At 38.6% G+C, this 19,558-nt stretch overlaps 1 protein-coding gene across 1 annotated transcript in view; it reads left to right on the top strand.

Moving 5' to 3' along the window:
• Positions 1 to 19,558, top strand: part of LOC145766195 (DNA-directed RNA polymerase II subunit RPB2) — a 71,004-nt gene that overhangs the window by 24,119 nt on the left and 27,327 nt on the right. Inside the window, exons 6-13 of the mRNA XM_082577858.1 lie at positions 7,900 to 8,223; positions 13,978 to 14,174; positions 14,359 to 14,542; positions 14,817 to 14,939; positions 15,143 to 15,286; positions 15,406 to 15,545; positions 18,396 to 18,659; positions 18,888 to 19,352. Coding sequence (XP_082433984.1) covers positions 7,900 to 8,223; positions 13,978 to 14,174; positions 14,359 to 14,542; positions 14,817 to 14,939; positions 15,143 to 15,286; positions 15,406 to 15,545; positions 18,396 to 18,659; positions 18,888 to 19,352 — 1,841 coding nt within the window. The remainder of the gene's footprint in view (positions 1 to 7,899; positions 8,224 to 13,977; positions 14,175 to 14,358; positions 14,543 to 14,816; positions 14,940 to 15,142; positions 15,287 to 15,405; positions 15,546 to 18,395; positions 18,660 to 18,887; positions 19,353 to 19,558) is intronic.

The following is a 19,558-nucleotide window of genomic DNA, read 5'->3' as shown; positions in this document are numbered from 1 at the left end:
ACAGACCTCTGCTTCAATAGATTGAATTTCGCTTTAAGCAGCATTTTGATCGTTGCTTACACAGGATTTGGCCGAGTTCAACGATAGAGCAAGAGCTTGCGTGATGCTTTGGGCTACGGCCGTGTGACACACGATGAAGAAGAAGACCTCACAAATGTAGATATAAACGATCACAAACAGGTCGTTTGTATTTACCATAGCGATCTACGATTCTACATCGGAATGGCCCGTTTCGGCTAGACCGATTCGGCTAGTTCTCTATTCGGGTACAGTCTTTCTCGGCTAGTTTCCTATTTGGCAAATTTTTAAAAATCCAACCATAATCCTTCTGTAATCCAACAAAATCCTTAAGTAAATCCAACATACCAGCCGAAAAAGACTGCAGCCGAATTGGACTAGCCGAATCGGACTAGCCGAATCGGACAAGCCGAATTGGACAAGCCGAATTGGACTAGCCGAATAGTAGCAGACCCATTCTACGTATACATTATACAGGCCTTGCCAACGTGTGATCCTAAGACATGACTGAAGGCCGATGTAGTTTTGACTACATTGCCCTTTAATGATCGTTTTGATCTTAATTATCTTTTCAATATTTAGTGGAAAGCATTGCTTTTAAAATGGAATAAAATAATTTTTAATGAGTTATGTGCTCTATGCAGATAGCAGCACTTTTCCTATCTTGATTGGATTATTTACAATACATGATGACTTTGCATTCAAATCTTACATTACAATAAATTCTTTGTAAAGTACACTCCACAACCAGTGCTTTGCAAAACTCTTGCACTTTTTGAAAAGAAATAAAATAAAATTATGTCGTAGTGACAACCGGACCATCAATTAGCAAGAAAAACATCAGCAGGCTAGATGATTTACCAGTTTACACCAATTACACTCAATGTCACTGAAGCTCTTACTTAAAAAATAACTTTGATCGCCTAAAATAAGTAAAAACAGCAATGTAAATTTGCAATGCGGTGCAAAATTTTGATTAATCAAGCAGAGTTCATGCTCAGAAATAAGATTAATTTCCATTTTGACATGTAGAGAGTGAGTTCTTTTTTCAAGTTTTACTCTGAATTAATATACGAAAAGGATACCAAATATTATGTTACACAAGACCATAAGCCATTGAAGATTTGAATCTTGAGTCATGGTTAAAATGAATCATGTCACGGATGAAAATTGTAGTTTATAATTATCACAAAACAGCATAAATATTTCTCAGTAGCAGTTTTACTGCAATCTCAAAGGTATCTAACAATCAATCTTCTTCTTCAATTGCCTTGCCTGAACCAGGCATCGGCAGCCTCAGATAAATAATTAGATCAAATATTCGATTCGTATTGTACTGTATGTTGCGTGGATGATTGTTTCGTCTTGTTGTTAAACTGTTTCAGATGTGTTTGTCTTTGTCTGCCAGGTGCCCGCTTTCCAAAAATGTTACCAGTTAAAGAAAGATGCTCCAGTTTTTGCTTTCTTATTGCATGGCCGAGAAATTTATATTGTCTGGTTTTCATATTTTTTTAACAGAGATTTCGTTTGGTTCACTTGGTGTAAAACTTCTTTATTATTTTGTTTTCTTTGCAAGCCATGAAATACGTTGCATTCTACGGAAGTATTCTACCACATTTCATTTGCATTCTACCACATTTCAAATTTTTTCAGCCATTTTTGTTGAGATATTCCAGGTTTCAGAGGTGTAATGAAAAACAGCATAAATATAGCAGTTAAAACTAGACGTTATCTTAAAGGAGATAGGTTTGGGAGCTGAATTTAGATAGAAAGTGCATGTGAAGGCTGACTAGTGGTTTTTCTCAATTTTATCTGTCTGTCCGTTACTTTATTTCAATGGTCTAAGGTAATACTGAAACCAGACCCAAATTTTTTTCCTACACAAACTATCATACTTAGTAGTTTTAACACGCTGAATATTGCGGAGCTGGGGCTCTTGTGGTCTTCAAATTTAAAGATTTTCGCATCAATGTCTGTCCGTTACCAAATTTTATTTTTGAAATATCACCACATTCTCTTTGAGTTTCATCCATCAAGATAAGATCTTCTAACATTGGAAAGTAAGCGTAATTACCTGCTTCCAATCTGCGTTTCTAAACCGGCAACTTGGCTAAAAACGCTTTCAGATTTTCAGCTGCATCAATTATTGTCACACCTGGTCCTTGAATGCCACGATTAACATTGTTAATATGACGAAAATATCGGCTAAGTAGGCCATGCCGTATAGAAAACTTTTACTTTCGAACAATTTTGAGAGGGGACTTCCTTTTGCTTTCAAAAGAGTTATACCTCATGTTTTAGCTGCTGCAGTCGTTTTAAAACTTCTCTAGATAACCAACGTACCTCAGAATGATACAAGGCCTACTCTGTCATCTGACTCTACTTCTTGACAGAGCGCTTAAAAGTACGGTGGTTTACACCTCTGCTTTTGATGAAATTAACGACTTTTACGCAATTTGTCAGAATTTCTTTGAGAATCGCTAGTAAAGTTTTTGCTGCTAAGAAGAAACCTGTGCAAGAAGCAATGGGTAACAACCACGCGAGGAGCTTCGTTTTTTATTAAAGCAGCAAATCCAGGTTTGTTCCCGAGCATAGCTGGTGCTCAATCCGTGCATATAGAACAAAGTTTTTTTCCAAAATTCATCAAGGTAATCACGGACCCCCAAATGCTATTTCGCGGACCCCCAAGGGGCCCGCGAACCCCAGGTTGGGAACCACTGCACTAGAGTATACACGAAGTCTACTAACAGCAGAAGAATGAAAACTTAACTTAATTTTTGGTACAAGACTGTGCTGGTCATTTGCCACAAGAATGCCATTGTTGTAGTTTTGCTTGAATACCTTCGTCCTCCTTTTTTCGTGAGAGCAGCTGTAATTGCTCGATCAAAAAAAGCAATAATGCATTCTTAAATGTATCATTGTCTTCAGTACAACAAGATTGAGCCACATGTTGATTCAGTAAACAAACTGCTGTTTCAATGCAATTTTCCTGCTGACAAGTACGGTACTCTTGTCTGCTAAAGCTTTGCAATGAGCCAAAACATTGCTCAATGCAGTATAGCTCTTGATGTGTTCTTGCGTTAGCAAATGTTCAAAGCGGTAACCAGCAACTTTAACTGCAGAAACAAATGCCGAAATTAACAAATCCTGAAACACAATGACAGAGGCAAGTAACTTTGGGGTATCAGTACAATCAATCAGATGAAAAAGTATTTGTGTGTCCTGAATTTGCAAAATATATCCATCTGGTAACACCATGTCATTTACCTTCTTTTTTAAATTTTCAAAGTCTTCAATTTCATCTAAAGTAAAAAAAAATTTAGTGGCACTTTCAAACTTTGTCATTTTGTTTCGTCAATCGTGCAGAAGATGTTGATGCAGTGCTTCTTCCAGGATCTGTGTTGGATGACAGATATTTTGGTAAACCTAAAAAAATGTGTGGTACGGCAGTTGTTTTTAAACAAGGTTTTTGTAAATCTTGCTTTTGTCTGGAACTACGTCGGTTGACTTTATTATCAGTAGAAGTAATCTGATAATCATGTTTGTCGAAATGCAATGCACATACTCGGTGATAATTTGTCACACTCCAATGTTTACGTGGGATAGCTGCAATCCATTTGCTTTTTAATGAAGGAAGTCTAGGAAACCTGAATAGACTTAATTTCTCAACATTCTTCGATGATTTGTACCCACTTTTACACCCTGGTACACAGCAAGTATTTACCATGTCAACAAACTTTCACAAAAAACACTGTATTAGCATGTTGATAACAAGAATATGCTGCAACAACAAAGATACACTGTTGCTTTTTACAAAAAAGGCACATCAACCATGGCAAAATCCTTGCATTTTGTCATAGGCTACTTTAACATTTGTGTTTTGTCGCTTCTACCTTTTTCCTAACCCCTGCTATGTTATGGCAAGTGATATTGTTTCTACTTGCTTTGATGGTCGAAACTAAAACATGAAACTGAACAATAAATTACATTCTCAATTTGATACAGCTTGCTGGTAGGCAACAACACAAAAGGTTGGCTAAGTTATCCTTCAAGCTGTTAACTAATTAGGACTTGAGGATGTGATTGTGAAGGAAATTTCCAAGGATAAATTGAAAACACAGTGGATATTTCTGTACACAAAAATCAAGTAATGCCACTATGTACTATCGTACACTAAAACTCATTTATGCAAGAAGGCCTCATAATTAAACAGCCCTAGTGCATTACTTTATTGAGTTATGCCAGCATGTACTGTGAGTGAGAGGCATTTCATTGGTAAAAAGTAGTATTTGAGGTGAAATAAGCATAAATCTACCTTTTTTGCATCTTTTTTAAATAAAAACCAAAAAACCCGGGTTTTTTAAAAAAAAAACCATGCTGGTTGGGCTTTTTAAAAAAACCCGGGTTTTTCTCAACCCTGTTAAATATAGGCTTGACTGCAACCTACCCAGGTTTAAATTTCATTTAAATGCTTACTTACACATGTTGAGAACACAGTAGGCTGATTTCACAAGGAAAGCTCAATAAAATTTAAGCAAAACCTACAAATTTATTTGCTGAAAATATTTGTTTGGTTATGAAATGGCGAAGAAAAGCTTTTGCACCACTGCTAATTTTGACTTTTGAATTCGCACTGACCCTCCAGCTGTCCACATGTCAGAAAAAATCATTGAAGCGAGTCGTCCCGATATTCTACTGTCCCTAATGTGAACTACCACGACGTCATGTTTTTATAGAGTTGGATGGTTCGACGCAAAGCCCAGATGCATTCTCTAAGCCAATTGGCAAAATTGTGGAGGGAACAGTGTCTGATTGGCCTGTGGCAGATTTCCGTAATATTCCAAGCATCACCTTGTTCCACCACCAGTCCACTATCAGTCTCGTAACTCGTTGGAGAGCGTTCCAACTTCAGACCTAGATCTTTTGATTGTTGGTGGTACTTCAGCATGAGAGGGCGTTTCAACTTCCTGATTTCTGGTGAGCTTGAACATCTAGTGAAGCGGTGCCATCGCCAGGGCCTGACCTTATATTTGCAGATGGAAGCTCACCGACCAAACTTGAACTGCTTGTTGGTTGTGCTTGGGCAAACTTAGAAACGTTATCACTGTCTCGTCGAGAAAAAAATGTATCGATGCGTTGTTCCTTATGCGCTTGAACGGGCTTATCTATAAAATTTTATTGTTGAAACGTGAAAACGTAGTAGGCGCATTTTATTAAGCATGCTTTTGCTTACCACTATTAAATTAAACATGTTCAAAATTGAGAATGCTTTGCGATGTTAGGCTACTAAACGCTATTAGCCGGAAGTTTACCTGAATGATAGACGTTGACAACTAAAAGTAAAAGAAACCCGTTATGTCGAATAGCACAAAACGTGTGTGTCGAAATGTTTGATGCCTGGCGTTAGAGCTTCAATCAAAGCATTTTCCTGCAGTGTTCAAAATGTTGTGGAAGAGAACTCTTTTCCATAAAAATAGCGGCTTTTTTCATGTGTATTTCTGAACGTCTGGTCGGAAACTAGGCTGTTTTCTACATTTGAAAAACTTTTGTGACAAGTATCCAACAGTCATTTTAACTGACCAATATTGTTAATTTGCTCAAACGGTGAAAGACAAACTGGCATAGACGTTGACAACTAAAAGTAGCCTAGGTTATTTCATCTATAAAAGAAACCCTTTGTGTCGAATAGCACGAAACGTGTTTGGCAAAATGTTTGATGCCAGGCGTTAGAACTTCGATCAAAGCATTCTCCAGCAGTGTTCAAAATGGCGGCGCAGACGCCTTGGGAGTTTCTCGCGTGAAGCGTCGCTTTTAGACCTTACCTTGAAGTACCTGGTGCAAGGATATTTACGTAAACGGCACTCTTATGATTGCATCACGTGATGACCCCCCAATTGGTCCTCGACGTGACGACGTTTAGTCCTCTTTTAGTTTTTTTCCGTAAGGCATGGCGTTTGTCGAATAGTGACGGCGCGTGTCGAGCGACGTTGTCGCCAAAAAAGGCAAAAATCGCAGCCCTGGCCAGGAGTGGATACAGCAAATAGCCTTGCTGTGAGGGGGGGGGGGGGGCGATATCAACAATCAACAATAATGTATAGGTCTACATTATTCCGACTTTGCAAATCCACCGTGAACAAGGTTACTTTTCTATGGGTTACTATTTTAAAGTTTTTTTTTATGGTTTAAAATTAAATTACTTTTTTATGGCAATCACCCCAATCGTCCCCTTCTGGATCTGCCACTGATTGTAGCATAAGTCACTGATTGTTGTACCGATCGTATCTTTCTGGATCAGCCATTGCTTGAATCTTCCGCTGATTGTAACATAACTTCTTAACAAAATTACATTACGTAGTTCAATACAGCTTGCACCCACAGCTATTGCAGTACCAGCTGACAGATGGCGCTCCTAAGATTGCAATACGAATTGAAGTTACTTGTACAAAAGTCAGTTAACAATATAAAAGTTTAAATAACACCTCCGAGACAGGATGTAAACAACGTTTAAGTGGCAACAGTGTGCAAATAAATGAATAGCCTAAGTAATGGTATCTTTACAGTGAAAACAATCATGCTTTTCAATGCTGCACATGAAACAGTAGAGCTTTGGTAGCATAAGCTTGATGTCAGAAGCATTGTTACTATATCTCTGTGACTACTTTGATGGTACATTTGAAATTGATAGCCATACTCCATGTTGTGCAGTATTTGCTACAAAGTTGATCATACAAACAAAGAAGCAAACTTATCACAGTGAATAACATGTTTTTTGTTGGACATGGCTTTGAACATTACATGGTTACCCACAAAGCAATCAAATTTTATTGTTATGTATTATGTATTGTAAGTAAAAACATACCTGAAAAAATTGAAATCACTGTTTTGATGCTGATCTTGAAGTTTGAATTATCACTTTAATGAGCATAAAAGAAGAAATAAAAAAGGAGACTGAGCTGAATGTATAGCAAGCTTTTTTTTTATCCTGAAATAGTTTATAACCTGAAATACGACTGCTATCTGCTGAAGCATAATTTGATTCACGATTGAGATTACAATAGCCTGCAACATTTCAAAGGCATTGCTTGATGAAGAATAACAATAAATAATTAAGTTTAGCCTATATACCATACTCTAGAAAACAAAGGCAACTAAAAAGTAGGCTAAACTGCTAGATCACACGGTAGCCTACCATAGTTAAGCTAGTTTGTTGCTTTGGTGGTCAGAAATAATATCAAGTTGAACTGCTCAGTGATAATATTAAAACTGCGGACAGCTATAGTCGCCTGTAAGGTCAATGCAGTTCATTGCTACTCTCCAACTATGGTTACTCATTTCCCTTTCAAATGCCTTATGAGAACTATCACCACTAGCCTAAAATTGGCAAAATGTAGACAAAGACTAAAGATTCATACTGTAATTCATATCAATCACTCCTTAGGCCAACTACTTAAAACAGCACCTATCACAGACATCAAGTTTCAAGTAGGCCTTCAGTCGCTTCAAATCTTACATGACGTCATGGTATGTCACTAGAGGTCGCCATGGTATCTACATTTGTGAAACTCTGCTTCAGAGATTAACGCAACTTTTCCATCATTTGTTTGCTCGCATATTTCATGAGTTTTCGAGATGAATAATCTTGCGAGATTAGAAAAATATTGAAATTCAGGAATTAATGTTTCCAGGTATCCTAGGTAACATAGCTTGCGTGCTGTTTGTTGTTATTTTGTGAAACTTTATCGAAAAATTACCATAATTGCTTGATGTGAACTCGAACTTTGTATGGTTCCAACCCTTGACGAGAGGAATGAACTTAATGATAATGAACTCAAACTGATTTTGAAACTCTTTATGTCATGCGGTTTAATCCTCTTCTTGTAGGTGTTGATTGCTCAAGAAAAGATGGCAGCCAACACTGTCTATGTCTTCAAAAAGAAAGACTCCAAGTATGCCTTCACTAGTGAGATTCGCAGCTGTCTTGAGAACAGTTCCCGCCCGACCAGTTCAATGTGGGTGAACATGCTCGCTAGGGGTGGGCAGGGGGTGAAGAAGAGTGCCATCGGCCAGCGCATCACGGCCATTGTTCCCTACATCCGGCAGGAAATCCCAATCATCGTTGTGTTTCGAGCGCTTGGCTTTGTATCAGATCGTGACATCTTGGAGCACATCATCTATGACTTTGACGACCCAGAAATGATGGAGATGGTAGGTGTTGCTGTTGCATTATCACAGGGTTAGTTTGTTTTTGCTGTTTACAGGGTGAATAGAAAGTTTTTGGACTTTTTTTTCTTTTATGATTATACACGTTGAATGTCACTTATATGCTTTTTAATATGCTGAATATCTTGCTAAACTCTCTAAAATTTAGGTCCAATTGTAAGCATTAAATATAAGTTCTAAAATGAGCCACAGAAAAGCCTTCATTCAGCTCTATCGTGCCGGGAAGACCAACTCTGAGATCATTAAGCTTATAAAAGTTGCCAAATCCACCGTTTGCCATGTTGTGAATAGATTTAAGGAACTTGGCACATCTGAAGATCGTCCTAGGAATGGAAGACCTCGTACTGCTCCAATAAAGAAAGTGGTTAAGGCTGTCCGAGAAAGGGTGAAGAGAAACCCAAACAGATCCATCCGTCAAATGGCCAAAGACATAAATGTGAGCAACACTTCAATGACAACCATTGTGATAAAGGATTTTCGGTTGTCTCCTTACAAGATGAGAAAGCGGCAGTTCCTTACACCTCTTCAAAAGGAAAGGCAACTTAAAAGAGCACAAATTCTTCTCAGAGAACTGAAGGCAGGCATGGCTGGGCAAGAGATCAATTTTTTCAGATGAAAAACTCTTCACAACTGAAGCTCAGTTCAATAGTCAGAGTGAAAGAATTCATGCAAAGTCTTCAGCAGATATTAAACATTCTGTGAGAACAGTTTACCTCCTTTAAAAACCGTCTTTTGTCATGATGTGGGCCGCCACCTCCAAAACTTGGAAGTGTCTTCTGACTTTCGTGGAACCAGGTGTTAAAATCAATTCAGATCGCTATATCAACGATATTTTGGTTCTGGCCCTTGATGATATGAAGAAACCCATCAGTCCTTCACATTCCAACAAGATGGTGCACCATCCCACACCTCAAGAAAAACTCAGGACTGGTGCTCACGTTAACTTCCAAGATTCCGAAGCAAGGAAATGTGGCCTCCCTCATTGCCTAATTTGAATTCCAATAGACTTTCGCATGTAGTCGTTATTGGAGGCAAAGGCCTGTTCCGTTGCTCACCCAAGTGTTGATGCTCTGAAGCAATCAATCCTGTGGAATTGGGCCAAATATTCCAGGATGAGCTACGTGCCTCAGTTGAAGACTTTCAACAAAGAATTGAGAGGGTTATCCAAGTCCGGCCACATCGAAAATAAATAAAGAAATTTATTCCTAGTATTGTAAGCTCTTATTGTGATACATTTTTGATAAAATTTTGTGTATTTTCTATGAAAAAACGTTTATAAGTTGGTCCAAGGACTTTCTGTTCACCCTGTAGGTCGTCTGTGTTCTGGCTTCTGGGTATGTATGTTTAATAAAACTAGTTAGTAGTTAACCGCGCAATAGATTAGTTTATCAGACAATGAGTCGATGATATGATCTCACGTCACAATGACAAATGTGTACGTGCAATCGTGCATATAAACATAAGTGAAAAACTGACTCTATTTTCAACATTTGCTGCTTCTACAAACCATGTCTTATCAAGTACAACCTATCAATTGCCCAGTTGTTTAGAGCCAAGATGGTTTGAAAATCTGTTTCGGAGATAGCCTTTTTCGGAGATTTTTTAAAAATTCAACGACGCCTTCTGTTTATTTAGAGAATTTTGTGTTTTATTCTACAATATCGTTTCTTTTGCATTCCAACAAGGAAAAATAAATTGAATTGAAATATAGCGAAAAATAAAAAGCAAATTAAATTTATTTTTGAACTATTAAATTAAAATGTTTGCTCACATAAAATTGACATATATCCTGCGTCGCCGTCTGTATGCAAACTTAGAATATATTCGAATCCTCAACTATTAGAAAATTCCAATGTGTCTAAATGCCACTTGTAGCTTACTTGTAACTATACTACAGTGTTCTTATTTCATTTTTTAGGTAAAATTTTACACAAAAGTTACTTGTTTGCATAATTACGAGCAGTTTCCTTCATTACAGTACTCTACCGTATCGTATGCTATTATCAGGTAGGCTATAAAAACACCTTAATCTTAAGCAAGATTGTTAAAACTAACTTTTAATTTGGGTGATCAATAGGGTGCCACAGGCGCCCCTCAAAAATTAAAATTGCGTCCAATACACCTGAACTTTTTTTTATAATGTGACACTTGGTAAAAAAAGCATATGTGAGAAATTTCAATAAGTTTTGATAAAATTTGGACGTGCAGATTAAGTTTAAAGTTTTTAAAGGTAAATTTTCACAATTTCAATAGTAAAATCCTCTCTAAATCATCAAAACTCAGACATTTCTTCTCAGTTACGGAGTATTTGAACTTCGAATACTTTCTGGTGAACTTACTCACTAATTTACAATCGTACAGACCATGTGTCAATTGTATATGTTCAACAATTTATGAAAAATGCCTAAAATATGAGGTTTCATGCATTAGACAATTCTTCCCGCTTGCTGGCAAGCAGATCAATTTCCTCGTGCGATTTTGATGTAACCTATGAAAACAACCTGATGCGCTATCAGAAAGAGTTTGAAAATTGCTTTTAAAGCGTTGAAATATGGAAATGTTGGGTCCACTGCTGCTTTCTATTTTGAGTTCTTCCCAAACATGCGTCAGTATTATCTACCCAATATGATGCCTGCATGCTGCCCAAAGTAGGTCTTTTCCAAGATGATCTTGTGTTTGGATACAGGCCGCAGTTTTGTGGCCCGTATTGCTACTTGTGGTGTCAAACACCATTGCAGCAAGACATGCAGTACAGTTCTAATTGTTTAACAATTCCATGCTTGCATTGGCTATTTGCTTTCCTTTTGGATCGGATGTTTGTGCAGGCAAATAAGGAACACTAAGCAGTTTTGAGCCTCCAATACCTGATAGTAATATCGGAAGCTTATCAACTTGCTTATTAGGGTTTGTTAGTGACTCCATCATTTTACCATCCCAATAAATGGTTCCAACTTCAGGAGGTATCCAACCTTTTTTAACCGCTTCAAAAATATTGAAAATCGTTTCAACTCTATACCTTTGAGCCGTCATGTGGTTTAAGTTTACGCGAATAGATTCACCAGAACAACTCTTGATTAACGAGTGTAGTGTTGCAGATAATGCAGTTGGTGTTATTCTGTTTAGTAAACTTGTGGCCACTAAACCAGGTGATCGTAAAATGTCGTGTGGTACAAATATTGTGGTACCGGTTTTTACAACTCGACGGTGACTCCTTTTACTTCCTGTGGATGTAGAAGGCTTGGCAGTGTTAACTGCAGTCACTTCATCACTGGTATCATCGCTAGAAGAAAGTAAAATGTTACTTTTGCTGCTGGATTCAGCCTCTTGACGTTTTATTTCTTTTTCTTTCCTTTGCACTTCTGCTTCTTTTCTAGAATGTTTTCGTTTCAACATTTTACGCAAAGCATTGTCTCTCCCTGCCATTGACGCCTCTCTGGTAGTTTGCATGCTCCACAAAAATTCTTTATCTTCCTCAATTGACATCTTCTTCATTACATCGCGAGGCCAGAAAGGAAAGGTCAATTGAATTTCTTTTTAAATTCCTTAATCCTTTCCGATTGCTTTCCATCACTCCTATGGAAGTATTCGATCTGAATTTTGAAGATAAGACTCATTTCATCTCGAAAACATTGAATTTTTTTGAGGCATTTTTTTTTGGATGAATTGTTGGAATATTAGCTTTGTAGTAAAACGTTAAGATGTCCTTCACTGTCTCGTTTGCTGCATCTACTGATATTTGGATTTTCCTTTTCGTGGGATTTTGAGATTCAAGCTCCTGCAGGCAAGAAAGCTTAAAATCACTTGATGATAAGTTGGCAGTTTACTTTCCTTGATTTTCTGATCATCTTTCGTTGGAATAGTAGAAAGAAGAAGATACTGTTTCTCAGCATTCTGAGACTGGCTGTTCATTATTGTAATACTAACCAGACCAATTTGTAAAAGCACTACCGTATCAATTATCATTAGTAGAATAACCTAAAAAACAATACAACCATAGGTTTTGCAACATTATTAGCCTTTCCTGCAAGAAGCAAAGGTAACATAATCCCTTTCTTACAGTAGGCTACCTGCCTTATCTTTGCTGTCTGCTATATTCTCCCAGATTAAGTCACAACTTGTATGGGTTTAATACTAAGCTTTCCTGGGCGCTGCAATACTGATTCAACAGAAGAAGAAATACTAAAGCCATTATTCCAAGACCCTGAGTGAGGTCAAGCCAGCTATGTTGATTCAATGTTGCAAGATGGTGAATCAATGTAACAGGCGCGGAGCTGTCATGCTTGACCTCAATTGAGATCTTGACATACTGGCACTGGTCTCCTAACCTAATTCTTGAATTTACCTTGTTTCAATGTTGAGAAAAAGATGAGAAATAGCAAAAAAACTGATGTTCAAACTAGGGAAATCCCCTAATTTTACTGTATTTCAGTTTAGACTTTCGTTTTCAATCTGCACATCCAATTTTTGTCCAATCTCAATCAAACTTTGCAAAGTGCCTTAATATGTGAAATGTCACACCAGAAAAAAAGTTCAGGTGATTTCGGCCACATGAGGGCGCCTGTGGCACCCTAGTGATCAATGATCATTGATCACTCATTTCTCTATTGTAAGCTAATGCAATGCACATAATATGCCGCTGTGATTTTACAATTCTCCGAAAAAGGCTTTCTCCGAATAGGGATTTCTCCGAATCGGATTCTCTGAAACGGATTCTTCCAATAGTAGCAGACCGCTACCTAATACCTTTCCTACTTAATATGAGTGCACACTGAACAGGGATTGATAAAGGGTTTGCTGTCGTTTCCTGAAATTTCAAAAGTCTTGACTGTAATTTTATTTACGCAAAGAAACATAATACAATTAAAATAAACTCAAACGTTTTCGACACATACTTGTATCCTCATCAGGAATTACTTTAAATCTGCAATATACTTAAAACTAAAATTTTAAGATATATGTGATTATACAATTGAGTTTGATAAGCATTTTCAGAATTTTTGAGCAATTTTGAAGTTAATTTTATCTTGTTGAGTGAATAAGATTGATTTTTAATTATTTGAAAGTTCAAAAATGCATCGCGGGCCGCACCATAACGTCCTAGCGAGCCGCGTGTTTGAGACCCTAGATTTAAATCATATTTAAGATTCTTCTTTGTATACTATGCCTGTTCCAGGCTTTGGCGCTCAAGCCGTTCAATGCGTTCATGCATAGTTTTTATTTAAGATTAGGTGTCATAAAAACGATTGAATGCAGGCTTAAATTTTCATTTTAGTTATCCATTTTTCAAAACTCATTTTACTTAGATATGACATAGTTAAAATTGCCTTAATTGTGCAAAATCGAAATAGTTTTTATGTGCAGAAATTATTGATTTAGTGGTTCTTTCACTGACGTCAATTCATTACCATTGTTTGGCGTAAATTGTTATACAAAACTTATAGAGTTGTTTCTTGGCCTTAGCCTATGTGTTTCCAGTGCAAAGTTTTTTCAGTTACATTGATTTGTAAGTGAAACGATCGAGAGCATTGCAGTGTTTATCCTCGTGGTTATATCGTTGTGTTGGAAGTCTTCAGGATTCGTGTGTTGTGTTTAAGCGGTTTTAATCTTGTAGCTCAATCACTTGATTTGCATGTGGGTTGTCAACTCGTCAGTGTACAACCAAGAATAACTTTAACAATGCCAGGGTCATGAGCGTCAAAGTCTGGGCCAACATTGAAACTAACTTTACACGTTGGTCAGGTGAAGCCATCCCTGGACGAAGCCTTTGTCATCCAGGAACAGAATGTGGCCTTGAACTTCATTGGATCGCGTGGAGCTAAGCCAGGTGTGACTAAGGAGAAGCGCATAAAGTACGCTCGTGAAATATTGCAGAAGGAGATGTTACCTCACGTCGGTATCAGCGACTTCTGTGAGACAAAGAAAGCTTACTTCCTCGGGTGTGTATGTTTGTTGCAGGCCTCAAACAAGTTCCACTTAGCTTTTCTGATTCGGTCACAACATTGAAAGTTTGTTGGTACGAGACTTCTGCTGCCATTCATCCGCTGTGAGAGCGTGATGTTTGCAACAAGGCGCTGGGGCATTGTTTTGTTCACTAATTCTCGTCGCGACTTTTGTGTTCAGGTACATGGTTCATCGTCTGCTATCAGCGGCTTTGGGACGACGTGAGCTTGATGACAGAGATCACTATGGCAACAAGCGGCTGGACCTTGCTGGTCCACTCCTCGCTTTCCTGTTTCGTGGTTTGTTCCGAAACCTGATGAAGGAAGTTCGCCTTTACGCGCAGAAGTTCATTGATCGTGGGAAGGTGGGTGGCTACCTATTGTGTTGTCATGTAATTGATGCTCACACTTTTCAATTGTTGGGAGGACATGGTGCTACTTGATAGCAATGAACATTTTTGTTTCATTACTTAATCTGAAATGTTAAAGTGAAACGTCTTTTGATTTAATCAATCCAAAAAAACAACCCATTCTGGAAGAAAAGATTTTAAAAGTTTGCCATTATTTTTCTGTGATGTGTTTGACTGAAACGTGACGTATTTTGTTATTGCTGTTTCTTCATGACGAAATATATGTCAGGATTTTAACTTGGAGCTTGCTATCAAGACGCGAATAATCACGGACGGCCTTAAATACTCACTCGCTACTGGGAACTGGGGTGACCAGAAGAAGGCTCATCAAGCCAGAGCGGGAGTGTCACAGGTACTTATTACTGAATTGCTGTTTTATTTAAAACTTAATTTTAATTGTGTGCGGTTGCTTAGGTTGAAGCTGCTGTGTTGATTTCTTGATTTGTTATATTGCGCAATTTTTCGTGGCTTGGATTTGTTCAATCAAGCAATTATTTATTTAACAAGAATGGTTGATCCTTGATTTATGCAGGCTTTTATCCTTGCTTTGTGCAGGTTTTGAACCGACTAACGTATGCGTCTACCCTGTCACATTTGCGTCGTCTCAACTCTCCCATCGGGAGGGATGGGAAGCTGGCCAAGCCACGCCAACTCCACAACTCCCTCTGGGGGATGATCTGCCCCGCTGAAACACCTGAGGTAATCAATGGACGCTGCTCTGGCGTAGTTGGCAATTATTGACATTTCCAGAGTAGGAAGCGACAAAGTGTTGAGGTTTTATTTGATTGTTGCTGCAATTTGTTTTCGTTTTCATTCAGGGCCATGCTGTAGGCTTGGTCAAGAACCTGGCACTGATGGCGTACATATCAGTAGGTTCTCAACCGAGTCCCATCTTAGAATTCCTTGAAGAGTGGTCGATGGAAAACTTGGAGGAAATCTCTCCTTCCGCCATTGCCAAGTCAGTGTAATGTTAAGAACTTTCTTTGTCATCAGTGGAGGCAATAATCGCAATCCAATTCTTCACATAGTTTTGTGTACTGTACGCCGTGGTGACTGTGGTTAACTGTAGCAACTATTATATGGTATGGTTACGGTACCTGTGTAGTAGCGTGGGTCGCGAAATGGACTTTTTCACCAAATCGAAAACCTCAAATGGTTATTTGAAAATAGGCCCAAAAAAGCACTCCATGCCAAATCTGAGCTCATTTGGTCTAGGAATGGCTTGCAAAAATGCATTTGAAATTTCGCAAAAATCCTGATTTTTCGGAAAAAATGCCATTTACCATTTTTTCTCCAGAACTTGAAAAAAAATTTCTGTCACACTATATTGATGAAATGCATGCCCTTATACAAGTTAGATATCATTGTACTCCTTTAAAGGCCAATTCAACTAGGATTATGTCTCAAAACTACTTGTTTGAAAATGTGAAAAAAACGCCAAATGTGCATGATGACGAATACAATTGAAATAACGTGTATTGTATACTGCAGTGTATTATACTGTATACTAGTGTGTATAGGCTAAAAGTAATTGATAAAATGCTTTATTGCAGCACACATTTAAAGCATTTTCTCAATTGTTCGAAGTTTTGTACCATTCAATCTGAAGTACATAGAAACATATTGGTGCACAAATGAAATGAAATCCTTCTTCGAATCAGATATTGGATGAATGGTTCTTGAATTAAGCTTCGACAAAATTTGGCCCTCCCTAGTGCCTCAAGGTTGGCCTTCACATTACCAACACGACCATGTTCACTAACGTACAACCGGCAAACTATGAAGGCCAAAGTCAACCATCGAGCGTGGTTTAAGGGGCAGATATTGATGCTCTCTAGTCGGGCTGGTACAGATCCATTTCGAATAGCTGCACAAACATCATACAGATACCGTTGATCATCCGATAAATCATAGACAATTTCTTGAGGTAGTTCTCGGATAGGTGGGGCATTCTCGATCGGTTGGAAATTGATATCGATAGGTAGGTATTCAGCAGACTTACAAAGCTGCCCAATAGGTCCTTTGAATGATCTATTGACCTACCACCGGTAGTTTCTCCATCAAGTTTGATAAAAAGATGCCGGAATGGCAACTCATTCATGTGCAGCATACATATCAGCCAGACAAGCCGATGGTCCAAATGATTTTCTTATAATGCGATAACCCCGCCATGCATTCCAACGTTAACATTTGTTGAGTCACATCCGATGAACTTCAAACTGGTCAGCCAATTTTTTTCTTTTAGGGCAGTCGATAAGAATTGCTGAATGTCCTTACTCTGTCCGCTTTGAGGAGTGAAGTGAGTTAGGTACCTGCCACCAGGCTGTTTCACTACAGAATAATGTTCTTCTTTGGCCACGTGCTTGCCTTGCCGCTGCTTCCTGGTCGTGGAACAAGTGTTTGATCTTTACGGCCATCAAAATACACATCCTGGACCAAAGCCGGGCACACTGCGATGGAATTGCAATCCACATTTTCATTTCTAAGATATTCCTTATCTCTTTGGATTTTACTCCTATCAATTATTTGTGAAGTATCATCTTCCGTAACGATGCCGATATCAACTAAGAGAGCGGTACATATCACTGCTGTTGCTCGAATGGGCACACCATATCTTTCACTTTCGCGTACAGTATTTTCAAAAATCTTCTTTTGTAAAGCCAATCGAGAACTTGATACGTTTTCGACATTGACAGTTCTGGCGTATCAGCAACAACATCCCCAAATGAAGACGTAACAGAGGAAACAATTGACGACGAGTCATCGGTATCATCAGTATTAGTAGAGTCTCCCTGAATGTCACTGGCAAATGTGCTGCAATGTGCAGCTGCGGATCTAGATCCTTTCTTTGCTTGTTTCCGTACTTGCTCTCTTAGTGCTGCAGTTCCAGTTGGATCGACACTTTGAAGTTGAGAACTTGAGCGACCACTATCCCTTAACCGCTGATCCCACACAAAATGCAGATCAATCAATGGTATTTGATCCTCTTTTGTGCACTTGCATTTGATATGAGCTTTCATATCACATCCACAATTGTGTCCTTTTGAAGTAAAGTTAGTCCGTTTTTTCTTGGTGAGATGGTTTGTTTTGAGATCTTCATATTCTTTAAGGAGCCTAACCAATTTGGTTTTCATAGTCTTGTCTGGAATTAGTGGAATATTGGTACAGATTTTGAGGTTAATTGATTTCACATCTGACATTATTTGTGAAAAGACAGCTTCTTCGTCCCCATCCCCCAGGCATCTTTCCCTAAGGAGATTCACTTTCTTCAAAATATCCTTAGATATTGGAAGTTGTGCCTAGGGTAGCTTTCTAGAAGGACCAACAATCGGGCATGCATTTTTTCTGGTTATTTTCAATTTTGACAGCATTGTAATCAGTCTACATTATCACTACCTCTCTCTTACAGTATAATTTTGTGAATGATGCAATATTGCATAATTTAGCGATTTTTTCACATTTTAAAGTAGTTTTTAACATAATCATGAGGTGAATTGTGACCTTGAAAAGGGTATAGTGGTATCTAAAATGTATAAGGAGATGCATTTCACCAATATTGAATCACAAAATAATTGTTTTTAAGTTCTGGATAAAAAAATAATAAATGCCATTTTCGCCCAAAAGTCTATATTTTTGGAAATTTCAAATGCATTTTCGCAGGCTATTTCTGGTCCAAATCAGCTCAGATTTGGCATGGAGTATTTTTTCGGGCCTATTTTCACATATTCATTTGAGGTTTTCAAATTGGTAAAAAAGTCCATTTCGCGACCCACCCTACACAGTGTATAGTGTGTATTTGTGTTTGTAGCGCCACAAAGATTTTTGTGAATGGATGTTGGGTGGGAATTCATCGTGACCCTGAACAACTGATGAACACCCTGAGAAAGCTGCGAAGACAGATGGACATCATTGTATCTGAAGTGTCAATGGTGCGGGACATCCGGGAACGTGAAATCCGGATCTACACGGATGCAGGAAGAATCTGTCGACCTCTCCTGATTGTGGAGAATCAAAAACTTCTCTTGAAGAAACACCACATCGACCAATTGAAAGAAGAGTATAACAACTACAGGTAGCTCTTAGTGTAATTAACAATTTTAGAATGACATATGCGTTCTAATGTGATGATAAGTTGAGGGCTCGGAAGACAATCCACAGACTAATGTAGTTGATGAGTTTTTATGCAAATATTTTGTTATATCAACTAAACAAACATATTGATACTTTTCTGTGATTAATGGATTGAAAAGCTGATCTTACTTTGCGGTTTACTTTGATGGAAAGTTAATTTTTTGTTTAGTTGGCAGGATTTGGTGGCTAGTGGAGTGGTGGAGTACATAGATCCTCTGGAGGAAGAGACGATCATGCTAGCCATGTTCCCTGAGGATCTTCAGGACAAAGGGGAGCAGTACTGCAGCACGTACAGCCATTGTGAGATTCACCCTGCTATGATCCTGGGAGTATGCGCTTCTATCATCCCGTTCCCTGATCACAACCAATCCCCGAGGAACACCTACCAGAGTGCCATGGGGAAGCAAGCCATGGGAGTCTACATCACTAACTTCCATGTGAGGATGGATACCCTTGCCCATGTTTTGTATTACCCCCAGAAACCCCTTGTAACAACTCGTTCCATGGAGTACCTCCGCTTCCGAGAGCTCCCTGCTGGAATCAACGTCATTGTGGCGATTGCATCTTACACCGGCTACAACCAGGAAGACTCGATTATCGTCAATAAAAGCTCGGTCGATCGCGGTCTGTTCAGGTTGGTTACTCTCAGTGGATCTTGAGCCATCCTATCAACCAATCCCCAGAAGCATGTCACTGATGTACTTTATACTTGGTCAGAGGTGGGCACCCGCCACTTTTAAAGTAGCGCGCTACCGCTACTTGGGCCAAAGTAGCGAGCGCTACCGCTACCCGCTACCAATTTACAAAAGTAGCGCGCTATCGCTACTCGGGCTAAAGTAG

This window comes from Aplidium turbinatum, chromosome 3 (assembly GCF_918807975.1).
Source record: "Aplidium turbinatum chromosome 3, kaAplTurb1.1, whole genome shotgun sequence".
In the NCBI taxonomy this organism is placed as follows: domain Eukaryota; kingdom Metazoa; phylum Chordata; class Ascidiacea; order Aplousobranchia; family Polyclinidae; genus Aplidium; species Aplidium turbinatum.
Note: the sequence above shows the minus strand (reverse complement) of the source record. Positions and strands in the feature narration are given on the sequence as shown.